This window comes from Cariama cristata, unplaced genomic scaffold (assembly GCF_000690535.1).
Source record: "Cariama cristata isolate BGI_N322 unplaced genomic scaffold, ASM69053v1 scaffold23025, whole genome shotgun sequence".
In the NCBI taxonomy this organism is placed as follows: Eukaryota; Metazoa; Chordata; class Aves; order Cariamiformes; family Cariamidae; genus Cariama; species Cariama cristata.
In genome coordinates, this window is record NW_009619509.1 from 339 (window position 1) to 12,660 (window position 12,322).

At 56.9% G+C, this 12,322-nt stretch overlaps 1 protein-coding gene across 1 annotated transcript; it reads left to right on the forward strand.

The window, feature by feature from the left end:
- Positions 1-3,506: 3,506 nt before the first annotated feature.
- MMS19 (MMS19 nucleotide excision repair homolog (S. cerevisiae)) lies at positions 3,507-12,316 on the forward strand (the record flags this gene model as incomplete). The annotated part of the gene is made up of 18 exons (XM_009701285.1): positions 3,507-3,555; positions 4,346-4,446; positions 6,025-6,110; positions 6,521-6,595; positions 7,171-7,240; positions 7,437-7,565; positions 7,776-7,837; positions 8,117-8,203; positions 8,512-8,586; positions 8,857-8,934; positions 9,216-9,354; positions 9,751-9,905; positions 10,123-10,201; positions 10,458-10,583; positions 10,889-10,970; positions 11,326-11,423; positions 11,811-11,951; positions 12,189-12,316. Coding segments are annotated over 18 exons (1,760 nt in total), but the record flags the coding sequence as incomplete, so codon positions are not given.
- Positions 12,317-12,322: the final 6 nt, after the last annotated feature.

A 12,322-nucleotide genomic window follows, 5' to 3' on the forward strand; every position in this document is an offset into this window, starting at 1 on the left:
GCTTCGGGGTGGGGAATAAGGCATGGGATGTGTGAGTTGACAGGAGCAAAAGGCTGCAGGCTGTGGTACTGGAAGTTTGGGGTACAGTGGGAGCTGCGGTGGGTGGTACTGGGTATGGTGGCTGGTGGGTGGCCGTGGCTAGGTGGCAGAGAAGATGCCAGTGGGAAAGGGAGCTCCTGGCCTTGCTGAGATGCTGTGGGAAATGACTGATGTGCTGGCTTCACTGGCCCCTGCTTCTGGGGCCCACACTCTGACTGTCCTGTCTGTGGTTTCTCCTCCTTTCCTGGTAGGGCTTGAGGCATTTGGTTTCCTTGGATAATTTGTTTTTCCGCTTGGGGCAGTGATTTGGTGACTTGTTGTTTTAGGGAATTTGCAGCTTCAGGAATGTGGCTTTTTAAGCATAAGGCAGCACGTTTGTGTTTCTAGGCAGTGACTTCGGCGTGTTTTGGAAAGGAGTTGAGAGAGCAGGGAAGGACTGCGTAGGCTATGTTACACAGAGGGGTAACTTGTAGACCTTTCCCCAAGACTGATAGATTGTGATCTGATCCATGGTATCTTGGCGATGAGATGAGCTGGCAAAACGAGAAGGTAACCCAGTGGTCCATGTAATGCAGAGTGAAGAAAATGCCAAGGAAATTTGGAGGAATTCACTAAACTATGTGACATTCAAGATGTTGCAAAAGAGGTGCTAAAGCCTCTGACATATTTGGGATAGAGCTGGGAAAAGATAACCTTACAACTGCTGTTGTCGTCTATGGTCATGTTACAGAAGTGCCCGGAGAAAGCTTTGTCTCTTTGAAGACACACAGAGAGAAGAGCCGCCCTCGCCCCGCTCTTGTCAGCCGTATGGCGCTAGCAACAAACCTACCTTGACAAGCGAGGGATCTGGCAAGTGTCCTTTGGCCCCTCTGACCTCGTATAGAATCGCACATCAGAAAGTATTAAATTGCATCATGTATCGTTGAGTGAAAGGGGAGGTTTTTTCTAACCTCGTGGCCATTGTGCAATTGTTGGAAGGAATGCCTTGAGCTTCTCCCGTGTATTGCTGAGTACTAAATTGAGTGTAACCTGGCAAGTGGAAGAAAGGCCGCGGTGCTGTCACAGGTGGTTTGGGCTGTGTGGGTCAGTGGGTGGCAGAAGGAAGCTGAACTCATTTTTATTAAAAGATGGGGAGAGAAGGATACTGCCGTTACAGAAATCCATCACACGCTCCTTGTGAACGTTGTGATCATGTTTTGACAGTGTGGGGGAGACAAGAATGGAAAGCCTGCAGAAGTGCTTAATGTCTACAGCGACACTGCGTGAAAGGGGGACAGACATGTCAGGAAAGGGAGCAGATTGATTCCGAGTAGTAATGCAGGAAAGGGTAAATGGCTTGCTTCTGTTTAGCCTTTGGGACTGCAGGAGCACCAGAATAGGAAGGCAGGCTCTCCTGGTGAAGGGAGTGCTGGGATTCAAGGTGCGTAATTAACCTTGGGGATGTGCTGCTGCCAGATGTGGAGGCAGAAGTTTCACAGTGGGCTCACCAGTCTGCCTGCCGTGCTGATGAGGCAGGGCTAATTAGAGCTGTACTTATGCTTAAGCTTGGCCTGCGCGACTCTGCCTGAGAGCAGGAGGCAGCGCTCACAGGTCATGCTGTTGGGGCTGGTGTGGTCACTCCACGCGAAGCGAAGCTGGTCGCACCCCTGGGCGCCTGAGAACAGAGCGAATTCTCTCACTGTAGCCGAGCAAAGGGGCTGCTAACCGCGGGGAACACTAGTAGCCGATTGTGGTTTGATCATTACACCTCAGCTCTTTCCTGTTGATTAGGAAACCAGCAGCTTTGTGTAGATGCTGCTTTCAGTCCCAAAATGCAGAGAGGCAGAGTGCTTGGCTGCAGAGACAGTGTTTGTCTCGGACCTTCTCCACAGTGATTCAGAGGCACAAGGGCTTTTCATGAGCTTGCAGAGTGAGATGTTGGGATGCTGGGTGTGAAGGGGCTGTACAGGCTCTCCTGGCAGCCCTTTCTGCTTTGTGCTGGTGCACAGCATCCACTTACTGTTCCACAGTTGTTCTTCTGCAAGAAATTTTGGCAGCACCTTACAACTGTTGCTCAAGGCACCTCCTGTTCAGTCTGTACCTGTCATCTCTGCGTCCTGCTGGGCTCCTCTTCTTCTTCGCAACTCCCCTTATCTGTTCTGTCCCTCAGTCCAGACTCCCGCTCCCTGCTGTGCCAAGCAGGATTGGAAGCTCTATCTCTGGAGTTGGGGCTGCCTGCTGTCAGAAAACACAGTCATTCCTTCTCCCATCCCCAGAGACCACTCTCTGATGAACACTGTGACTTAATACTGGAATTAACTGCTTAGGAAGAGCCAGTAAATGCTTGCAACAGTAGGAGACACTAGCTGAGACAAGGCCTGGAAAAGTCCCAAATGAAACCTTTAGGCTTCTGAGGGGGTGGGTGCCCTGTCAGTCATGTAGACAAGACTTCAGCAGGGCAAAGGGATGAACAGGGCCCTCCAGCATGCCCAGAAGCGCTCCTGGGCAAAACCAGTGAGTCTCAGTGACTGGAAGGGGCTTTTTTTTGTAGAGGAAAGCTGTGTTGTCCAGGTAGAGAGTGAGGGGTGCTGCTTGTTGCCCAGCAGTGTCCCTTGCCACCTGAGCTACAGATCAGGGGTCTGAAGGTAAGGTAGTCCCTTGCCGACCACTCTGTGGTGTCACACACAGAGCTTTCCTAGGTCACATTAAGCAGTGGGTGGCAGTGGAGTGGAGTGGAGAACGTGCTTTTCTGCCAAGGCTCTTACAGGTTGCAGCAAAGCCTCCCAAGGAGTGACTCTTCCCCCAGTTGAGTTGCAAGAATATTGAGGCAGGAGGCAAGTGAGGCAACCTGGCAGGGTGTCTGAGTCAGAGCTGGAAATAGACTCCAGGAGTCCCAATGCTTTGTCTTCCTCTGACCACGAAGCCTCCTTTCTCCCTGCCCTCCATCTTGGAGGGAGTTTGTGCAGGTCTTGCTCAGCATAACATGGAGGTGGTGGAGCCACGGTGGAAGCTGGGTGTTTGCTAGTGTCTGGGCTGTTTGCTCAGCCAGTTCTCTCTCGGCAAGCACCTGGGGAACTGCCCTCTCTCTCCTCCCTGCTTGCTCACATTAGAGAAGTGTTTTTTGGCATCTCAGCAAAGTGGAGCACAGCGAGGCTTCTTCTCTTGGGAGCAATGCGTTGGTGATGGATGCAGCTGGGCTGCGGGGAGAGGGTAGAGGCAAAGTGCAGGCAAGTTCACCCCTTGCTGCCTGCTCTCAGCTCTGATTCAGTCGAGGCAGCTCTCGGTCTCAGACATGTTCACAGGCAGGGCTGGAGGCAGCTCCACTAACTAAGTGCACATGGGTCCTTTGGTGCTTAGCGAGATGCCGGCACCCGGCCAGGCTTTCCCACTGCAGTGCTGGGGCCCTTCCTGGCATCCATCTCCAGTGCTGTGCCTGACTGATGGTCTGGGAGTCTCTTTGGTTCACTCTCTTTACCTCCTTTCTGCAGGGGTGAAAGATGGAAGCTGGACTGTGCTGCAGCTTGTGGAAGCCCTAGGGTAAGAAAAGCCTTATACATGTTATACATTGCGTAAGGGCCTTGCAGGGGAGATTCTCACAAGGAGGGACAGTGACAAGGAAAAGTCTGCTCGTCTGGGATGAGCTAGCTTCAGTGCTGGTAGACACACCGCAGCACACAGGCCTGCAAGGATGTTGTCTGCTCACAGCACGGGGCCTGAGCAGTGCTTTGCCCTCTCAGGACTTGGGAGCTGTTTGGGAAGGAGCAAGGCCAGAGCAGCTCTTGATGCTCTCCCAGGACCAAGGAGAGGTGTTGTGGCAGGCAGCAGGGCACTTCTCAGTTGGGACTGTCCCCAGCAGGAGCTGCCTGAGCACATAGCTGCACATCACCATGTCACAAGTTGGCTGGCACTCAGCTTTTGCTTCTGTCTCTGAGCTATCATGGTCTGGGACTTGAGGAGGCTCATTTCTCCCAAGCTGGGGGCTAGGTTTGCCTTGTTGTAAGAGGCTTTGCCCTTTTTCGGCCCTTGTGATCTTGGGAGCCCGAGTTTCAGGTGCGGAGCATGGGGCAAGAGCAATTTCTCTGGTCCAACTTGAGAACTTGGATTTATTGCTGCGTGGCTCTGGGGCCGGGTGCATGCGTGCAGCACAGTCAGGGGAAGAGGAGTCTGCTCCCACCCTGCCAGAAAGTCAGGCAGGATTGGGCCACCGCCCCCCTGCCCAGAGAGCGGCACCCCTTTGTTTTTATAATGTGTCTGCTCAGGATGTGCTTCCTGCTTGGGTGTTCCTGCTCACAACAGGCCTCTTGGGCTTTCTCCCCACTTGGGCTAGGTCTTGCCTGGAGAACACAGATCCTCGGACGCGAGGGCGAGGCATCCAGCTGCTGTCAGAAGTCCTGCTCCAGTGTTATTCCCTGCTCCAGGAGAAGGAAGGTAAGGGCTGCTCTGGGTCCTTGAGTGGCTGCCGGCAGGTGAGGGCAAAGGCTGTGCCGCTTGAGTGACTGTCCTGCTGTTGGCAAAGGGATTGATTTAGCACCATGACAACTTGGTACATGTCTCTTAAGAGTCAAAGCCCAAGGAGGGCACAGGGCCTCACACTGCAGCCTTTTTGCCAACCTCACCACGCAATTCGGGTTAGTCCCTGAACACGCCAGGCTGCAGCTGGTGCCCCCAGCAGTGTGTGGGTGTTGCACACCCAGGTGTGCTCAGCACCACGTGGGATGCCTTGGGGACATATCTGCATGTCAAAATCCTTGGGTGGTGATTCAGCGCAGGAAAACCATCCTTCACAAAGCAAGTCACGCTTTGCGGCCTGCCCAAGTTAACTCTGGGGGAACCCTGGGGCCTGGAGTGGAGGGGAGGTCAGCATAAGCATGAGAGTGGAGTGGAGGACCCGCATGGGGAGAGGAAGATGCCTTGTTTGTGGAGGCAAGGAGAAGGTTTGGCTGTGTTAAATGCTCCATAGCAACTGGCTGGCAGTGGGGGAAGCCAGTAAGTGCTGCCAAACTTTGATTTGGACTGGGGGCCTTGCTGATGAGTAGCTGGACCCGTGCCAGCAAGCTGGCAAGACAGGGGGGCCCAGCTAGTAAGTGAGGTGGAGGAAGGGAAGGATGGAAGTAAAAGGTGCTTAGTCCTTGGCATTTGGCTCTCTGTAAGTCTCAGACTGGTGCCAGGCAGGGCTGAGAGCAGCAGAGAATACACACAGACTACCTGGTGTAGCTGGAGTCAGGTGTGATGACTGTGATGGGGAATGGGGTGCTCTGGGGGGGCAGCCAGAGGTGGGGAGGTTCAGTGGGGATGCATGGCAGAGTCAGGGCAGCTGAGCGGGCTGGGTCAGAGCCAAGTCACCAGGAGGTCTGGAGGAGGGTGGGCAGAGCCAGATCCCCGGCAGGGTGTGGGTAGCTGCTGTGACACCCCCAGCTGGCCCCGTCTCCCTTCGTGTCCCTCCTCACGGAGTTAATTTCTCAAGCGCTGTGTCAGGCTGCCTCCTGGGGGGGTGAGTTTCTGCAGCAGCTGTGGGCGCAGGATGCTGCGAGCCGGCTCTTCCTGTCTGCTTCCTGCTGCCACTCCCCAGGGCCGGGGTGTGCAGGCGCCCGTGGCCGTGACTCAGGGACCGGGAACGTGTTGTGGAGAAGCCGGAGCTCCTGCTCCAGCCCTGCGCCCCACCCCAGGAGATCCTCCAGCCTCCGCTGAGCAGGCGTCTGCTGCTTCCCTGCTGGTGTCTGCACCCACGTGTCTGGACAGGCCAGGGCAAATGCCTCTCGGGTAGCTCCAGCACCTCTGCAGCAGCCAGGGGTGGGTGCTGCCCCGTTTTGGTCAGATGTAGGTTGCTGACGGGGGGAGGGTGAAGGCGTTGGAGCCAGGTGGGTGCACCCAACAGTGGCAGTTCATCCTGTTCACCAGCACGAGATGTGCTCACTCTTCATCTGGCAGCTGCTTTTGGCAGAGCTGGGGCTGGCCTGGCAGCTGCATTTCCTGGGACTAACGCACGTTGGTGTCTGTTTCTGACAGTGCTCCATCTGGTCCTGTTCTATGAGAACCGGCTGCAAGATCATCACCTTGTGATCCCCTCGGTGCTCCAGGGACTCCGAGCATTGGTGAGCTCACGCCCCAAAGCCCGCGGTGCCGGGATGCGGTCCAGAACAGTGCTAGGGAGGTGCAACACCTGGGTACAGGTTGGAGGAGCATGTTGAGCAGGACACGGCTGGGCTGTCAGCTCCTGCCTGGCAGCATTGCCTTGTCTCCGCCATGTTCCTGCTGTGCCCCTTGCAGAAGGGCAGGGGAGAGGAGACTGCCTTGATTTCCTGCCCCAAGCTGGCATTGTGGCAAGGATTGCCTCGCTGAGCAGCACAGATGATGGGCATCTTGTCCTGTCCTGTCTGTGGGTGCGGTGAGCTCTCCCTGGCGTAGGAGAGGATCCTGCAGGTGGCTGCTGTACAGAGGCAGGAGCTCTGTTGTGTGGCTGCCATCATGGTTTTCTATTCTTGCTTTTCTTTCCTGTCCCTAGAGCATGTGTGAGGCGCTGCCCCCAGGGCTAGCGGTGTCTGTGCTGAAAGCCATCTTCCAGGAAGTACATGTGCAGGTGAGCAATGTGATTTTTCCATCCTCCTGTCCCTGCTCTCCGCTCCCTGGGTGTCTGGGGGTGGTCTACCTGCCCCGAGGACTGAGCACATTTAGTGACAGTGCATCCTTCAGCAGCAGTGCAGTGCTCCTACGGAGCTTAGAGACGGTGTGTCTCACTGCAGAGAGGCAGACAGCAGCCAAGGATCCTGTTTCGCCCTTGTCCTCTCTTCTCTCAACCCTGGGGGAATTATTTCCTTTGCTGTGTTCTCCAGGCTCTGTTTAAGTGCCCTCAGCACCCAAATTCTCCCCCAGTTTAAGACTGTTTATGCTGGCAGGGCCTTGGGCATTATGTGTGGCCCTGGTGTGACTGTGATGGTGCATTCATGCAGTGATGGACACAGTCATGTTCAGGTGCCATCGCATAGGCATGTGCACACTTTGCATGTGGTAAAAGGGATCTGTGTGCCAGGAAGCAGCAGCTGAGTTGCTGGGGGTCCTGCCCTCTTCTCAAGGGCAATGCGCTGCGCTTGGGTGGTGGGTAGCAATGCTGCCATGTGTGGAAGCTTGTTTTGATTGCTCTGCTCCTCGCTCCAGTCCCTGTTGCAGCTGGACCGCCACACAGTCTACAGCATCATCACCAACTTCATGGGCACCAGGGAGGAAGGTGAGAGGGCAATTGTCAGAACCACACTGAGGTTGTCCAGGCTGGGAGAATGGCTCGCTTTTGCCTTTTCTGAAGGCTCTGTTGCTCTCCCTGGGGAGAGCTGGAAGGGCTGTGGGGCTGGGGAAACTGGGCTGATTTCATGTCATGTTGGTGTGGTCTGGTGTCCTGCATCTGCTCGCGCTCCTTTTTTCTGCAGAGCTGAAGGGCCTGGGTGCCGACTTCACCTTTGGCTTCATCCAGGTGATGGACGGGGAAAAGGATCCCCGCAACCTGCTCGTGGCCTTCCAGATTGTGCGTGATCTTATTGCCAAGAACTACGCCCTGGGTGAGCCTGTGCCTGCCATGCAGAGATGATCGGGGGACATGTCACTTTTCTTTGAGCTGTTGAAGGGATGGCCTTTGGGTCTGACCAGGGCTGGGTTGACCCTGATGTGCTTTAGGAGCTGCAGAGCCAGCCTGTCATGGGTGCTAGGCATAGGTGCTGTGCCTCTTTTGCCCAGCATCTCTGCTCACATTCTGTGTCCTTTCCTTTCAGGACCCTTTGTGGAGGAGCTGTTTGAAGTGACGTCCTGCTATTTCCCCATTGATTTTACTCCAGTGAGTGAGTCTGCCCTTTGCCACAGCCTATTCCTTCTGGTATTTTCTCAGGAGGTCATGTCCCCTCCAGGGGATGGGAGGAGAGGGTTGGCAAGAGTCTTGGCTGGGCAGTGTTTAGCTGCAAGCTGTGGTACCCAGGCTGACAGGCCAGTGCCAAGCTGGCTGCAGTGACTGGCATCGCTGCTGTCTTGCTGGAGATGAGGTGATGCAACCTCGGCTGATGACTGGGTTGGGAGGTTTCCTGACGGGTGAGTGACCTGCTCTCCGTTTCCTTTCCAGCCCCCCAATGACCCTCATGGCATCCAGAGAGAAGACCTGATCCTGAGCCTCCGGGCTGTACTGGCCTCCACACCCCAATTTGCTGAGGTAGGAAGCTCCTAGGGGGTTCTTGAGCACCCCGCTGTTTCCTGAGCACAGGTTGCATTTCATAGTGCTGTGGCTCCTGCTGTGGCTGTGTGGGACGGGAACAACTGGGACCAGCAGCCTGCACGAGGGCAGCCCTGTCTCCTGTTGGGGCTGGGCACGGAAAGGGTGCTGATGCTGACACCCTGGGAAGGGGCTGCCTGGTATCCCTCCACCTCTGCTCTCCTGGCAGAGACTGAGCTTGCAGCCCTGCAGGGCCATGGACAAGGTGGTGCAAAAGATGGGCTGAGTCTAAGTGCCTCTCTCCGCAGTTCCTTCTCCCTCTGCTCATCGAGAAGATGGATTCAGACCTGCAAAGTGCCAAGCTTGACTCTCTGCAGACTCTGGTAAGGAGGGATCCCCTACTCCCTACAGCCCACAGCTGGCCTTTGACAGCAGCAGCCAGCTGCCTCTGAGCCCTTCTCCCTGCCAGCCAGAGACTCTGCCTTGCAGAGCCACAATTTCCAGGGTCCTAGTTTGGCCTGGATCACTCTCCTCTTTTTCTCTCCCTTGAATGGTTTGTGCAGCATGAGCCTGCCAGGATGGGCAGTGTCCCTGCTCTGTGTCCTCCCAGTACTGGCTTCTCTCTGATGCTTTCTCCTGGCTCCCTCTTGCAGACTGCCTGCTGTGCCATCTATGGGCAGAAGGAGCTGCAGGAATTCCTCCCCAGCCTCTGGTCATCCCTGCGCAGGGAGGTGAGTACTGCAGGGCCCCTAACTACAGTTAGGCTCCTGCTGAGCAGGAGTTCACAACCAGACCAGGTGAGCCCCTTATCTCCCAGCAGCCCCCACTTGTGGCTTTGGACAGCCCCAGCTGAAAAGTGGGGGGACAGGCCAGCCCTGTCAGCATGTCCCTGGGGCTTCGATGTGTCGCACTGCACATTCAAAGCATGTGGGAAGTGAGGCGGGAGCCTGAGCCCTTCAGCCCACGTTGGGTACAGCATGGAGCTTAGCTCATCCTACGGCCTCTCCTGCAGGTGTTCCAGACAGCGAGCGAGAAGGTCGAGGCGGAGTGCCTGGCCGCATTGCACGCCCTCTCTGCCTGCCTCTCCCGCTCCGTGCTCAGCCCTGACACTGAGGATCTGCTGGATTCCTTCCTCAGCAGCATCCTGCAAGGTAGCTAGTAGAGACCTACTCTGCCCCAAGCAGTCAGGCCTGCAAGCATGCTCCTAGCTGGAGATCTGCCCTCTTGTTATCTTTGAAGCCTCTTTCTCCTCTTTCTAGCCCTCACAGCCACTGTTGGCTTCTCCAAGGTAATTGGCTACAGGAAGGGAGGAGAAGGAGGCACACTAGGAAATGCCTATTGGATTGAGTTGCTTCCCTCTCTGCTGGGACTGGGGCATCCGAGGCTGTGCTGTGTGCCCAGAGCTGGGGGAAGCAGCTCCATTAGGGAGGCTGTGCTGCGGTTCAGAGCTGCGCCCTGGCAGCATGTCCCATCCCAGATACCAGCTGCATCCCCGCACACGAGGCAGAGGAGCTCTGCCGGTGCAGCTGACGCTCAGCCTATCTCAGATTGCAGGCACCATCTGTGTGAGCCCGACATGAAGCTGGTGTGGCCAAGTGCCAAACTCCTGCAGGCAGCAGCGAGTGCCTCCCTCCGCACCTACCACCGTGTCACCTGCAGCGTCCTGCCCCTGCTGCTGGAGCAGTACACCAAGCACCCACAGGTGAGGGGCGCCCCGGGCTCTGTAGTCACAGACAGCAGGGCCAAGTGCGCCCGCTGGCTCTGCAGGGCTTGGTGGGAGCAGGATGTCAAAGTGGGTGTCCTTCCCTGGCTGTGGGTGGGGACCCCGTGGGCACCCTCTGGCCTTGCAGCGCTGGGCTGAGGCATAGCTGTGTGCCAGCAGTGACAGTGATGTGGGTTATGCCTTTGTGTCCCTGCAGAGCAGCCAGAGGAGGACAATCTTGGAAATGCTGCTGAGCTTCCTGGAGTTGCAGCAGAAGTGGGGACATGTCGAAGAAGGTGAGGCTGCTGGTTCCTCTGGAGGCACCCATGTCCCAGGGCGCTGCTCGCTCTGACCTCACCTTCCGGTACATTGACAAAGAAGGAAAGCTCACTGACCTGGGCGGCTGCATGTGTGACCCCCTGCCATGTCCCAAGGACCCTGCATGGTTGGATGTCAACCGGCAGAGCCCCCGAAAGGGTCTGTCAGGTGCTGTTGTGGTGACTGTGCGGTGACAGCCAGGCACAGGCAGTGACTCCATGCCTCTCTCTCCAGATGAGAGCACTCTGCTGTCGCTCCGAGCCCCAATTTGCTCTGTGGTGTTCTCTGCGCTGACGGATTCCAGTGTGCAGCTGCAGCTGGTCGGGGTCAGGGCACTGACTGTCCTGGGCTCCCTGCAAGGTTGGTGCCTTGTTTCCCTTGGGGAGGCAGAGGGAGGTGTCACCCTGTTCTGGGAGACACCATGCCATCTGGCTGCTAGGACGTCCTTGCCTGCTGTCTGTAGGTGTACAGAAGCAGTGGCAGAGTTTTCTACCCAGGCCATGAGCTCCAGGGACACTTGGTCTCTCTTGCCTGTTTGTGCTGGGCACCTTGTATCTCTGGTGTTTGGCATGCAGCTGCAGTGCTGCTAGCCTGGACGAGGGGGAAGGGTGCTGGCCAGAACACCAGCATCTTTGCCTTTGGCTGAGGGCAGGCTTTTGTTGCAGGTTTCCTATCTCCCTCCGACCTGGAGCTGGTTGTGGATCACCTCATCCATCTCGCTCTGTGTGAGGAGGATTCTCAGAGCAGGTGAGGGGCGGGCTGGTGCCACCGTAGGCACCCATGTTCTGGGGAGAGTAGCAAAGCCTGGCTTTTCTGCAGAGAGGGCCTGTAGTCTGCGGGAAGGCACAGGACTGTGAACTAAACGACCATGTGGGTATAAGAGCAAAGGGATAAACCAGGTGATTTATGGACTGAAAATTAGGAAGTCTGAGCCTATCAAAGTGGAGGCTCTGCTCTGCCTGCCGATAGGGTGAAAAAAGCAGACTGCTGATAAATGGGTTTCTGAAGGCAGCTTCTGGCCCAGATCTGTGCAGCTGGTGTACAAGCAGCCCCAGGTTTGCAGTGCTCACATTTCCCCTCCCACTCTCTTCCCTTGTGGCAGTGAAGCAGCGATGGAGGCAGCTGGATCTCTGGCCCCCATCTACCCAAAGGTTTTCTCTGGACGCATGGTACCCAGGCTTGAAGAGGAGCTGCAGTCAGGTAGGGCTGGCGGCCTTGGGAAGGGAGTGATGTCTGGTTTTGGGGTGAAGCCTGTCACATATTGGTTCGGCTCCTACCAGGCAGTGGGGCTGTGCCATATGGCATAGGTCAGTGGCTCTCCTTGGGGGATTCCCAGCGCAGGCACTGTGGTGCTGGCACAGGGCAGGCCGTGCCTGGTGCTGGCAGCCAGCCTGTGTGGCCACGATCATCCTTGTGGGAAGGAGGTGTCCAGGCACAGAGCAGGCAGAGTGCCTTGGGCCTGGCACAGGCTCCTTCTGCTGTGCTGCTTCACCCCATCCACCCTGGCGGGGTCTGGGCCCTGAATGCCCTTGGGCAAGGGGGACCCGGGTCACCCCACCACCCCTCTGAGGTGTGTTTCCTCTTCAGAGCAGGAGAAGGAGAGTTCCCATGACCACCGCTCCCTGCGGCAGCGCTGCCTGCAGGCCCTGGCAGCCGTGTCCACGCACACCAGCATCGTGAGGGAGACCGTCCCTGTCCTGCTCCAGCATCTCCGGGAGGTGCAGAAAGGTAACGCAGACCACAGCAGGGAGCTCCGCGGAGCGCATCTGGGCAGGAGCTGCCTCCCATTACTGGTGATGGCTGGGAGAGAGTGGGGCTGGCAGTGCTGTGAGGAGCTGAGGGCTGGCCTGTGAATCCCACCAGTGGAGGGGGGAGTAGGGAGGGCTGCATTGCCCCGGGGTCCCAGTGCAGATGAGCGGGATGGGTGCTGCGGCTGTTTGATGTGACAGTGACTGTGCCCTGCAGGGAGCAAGGCTGGGAACGCCCAAGACATGGTCTCTGTGTGCCAGAGCCTGCACCGCGTGGCCCTGCAGTGCCAGCAGGACGCAGAGAGCTGCTGGTACTACCACCAAACAGTGGTGCCCTGCCTGCTGGCCATG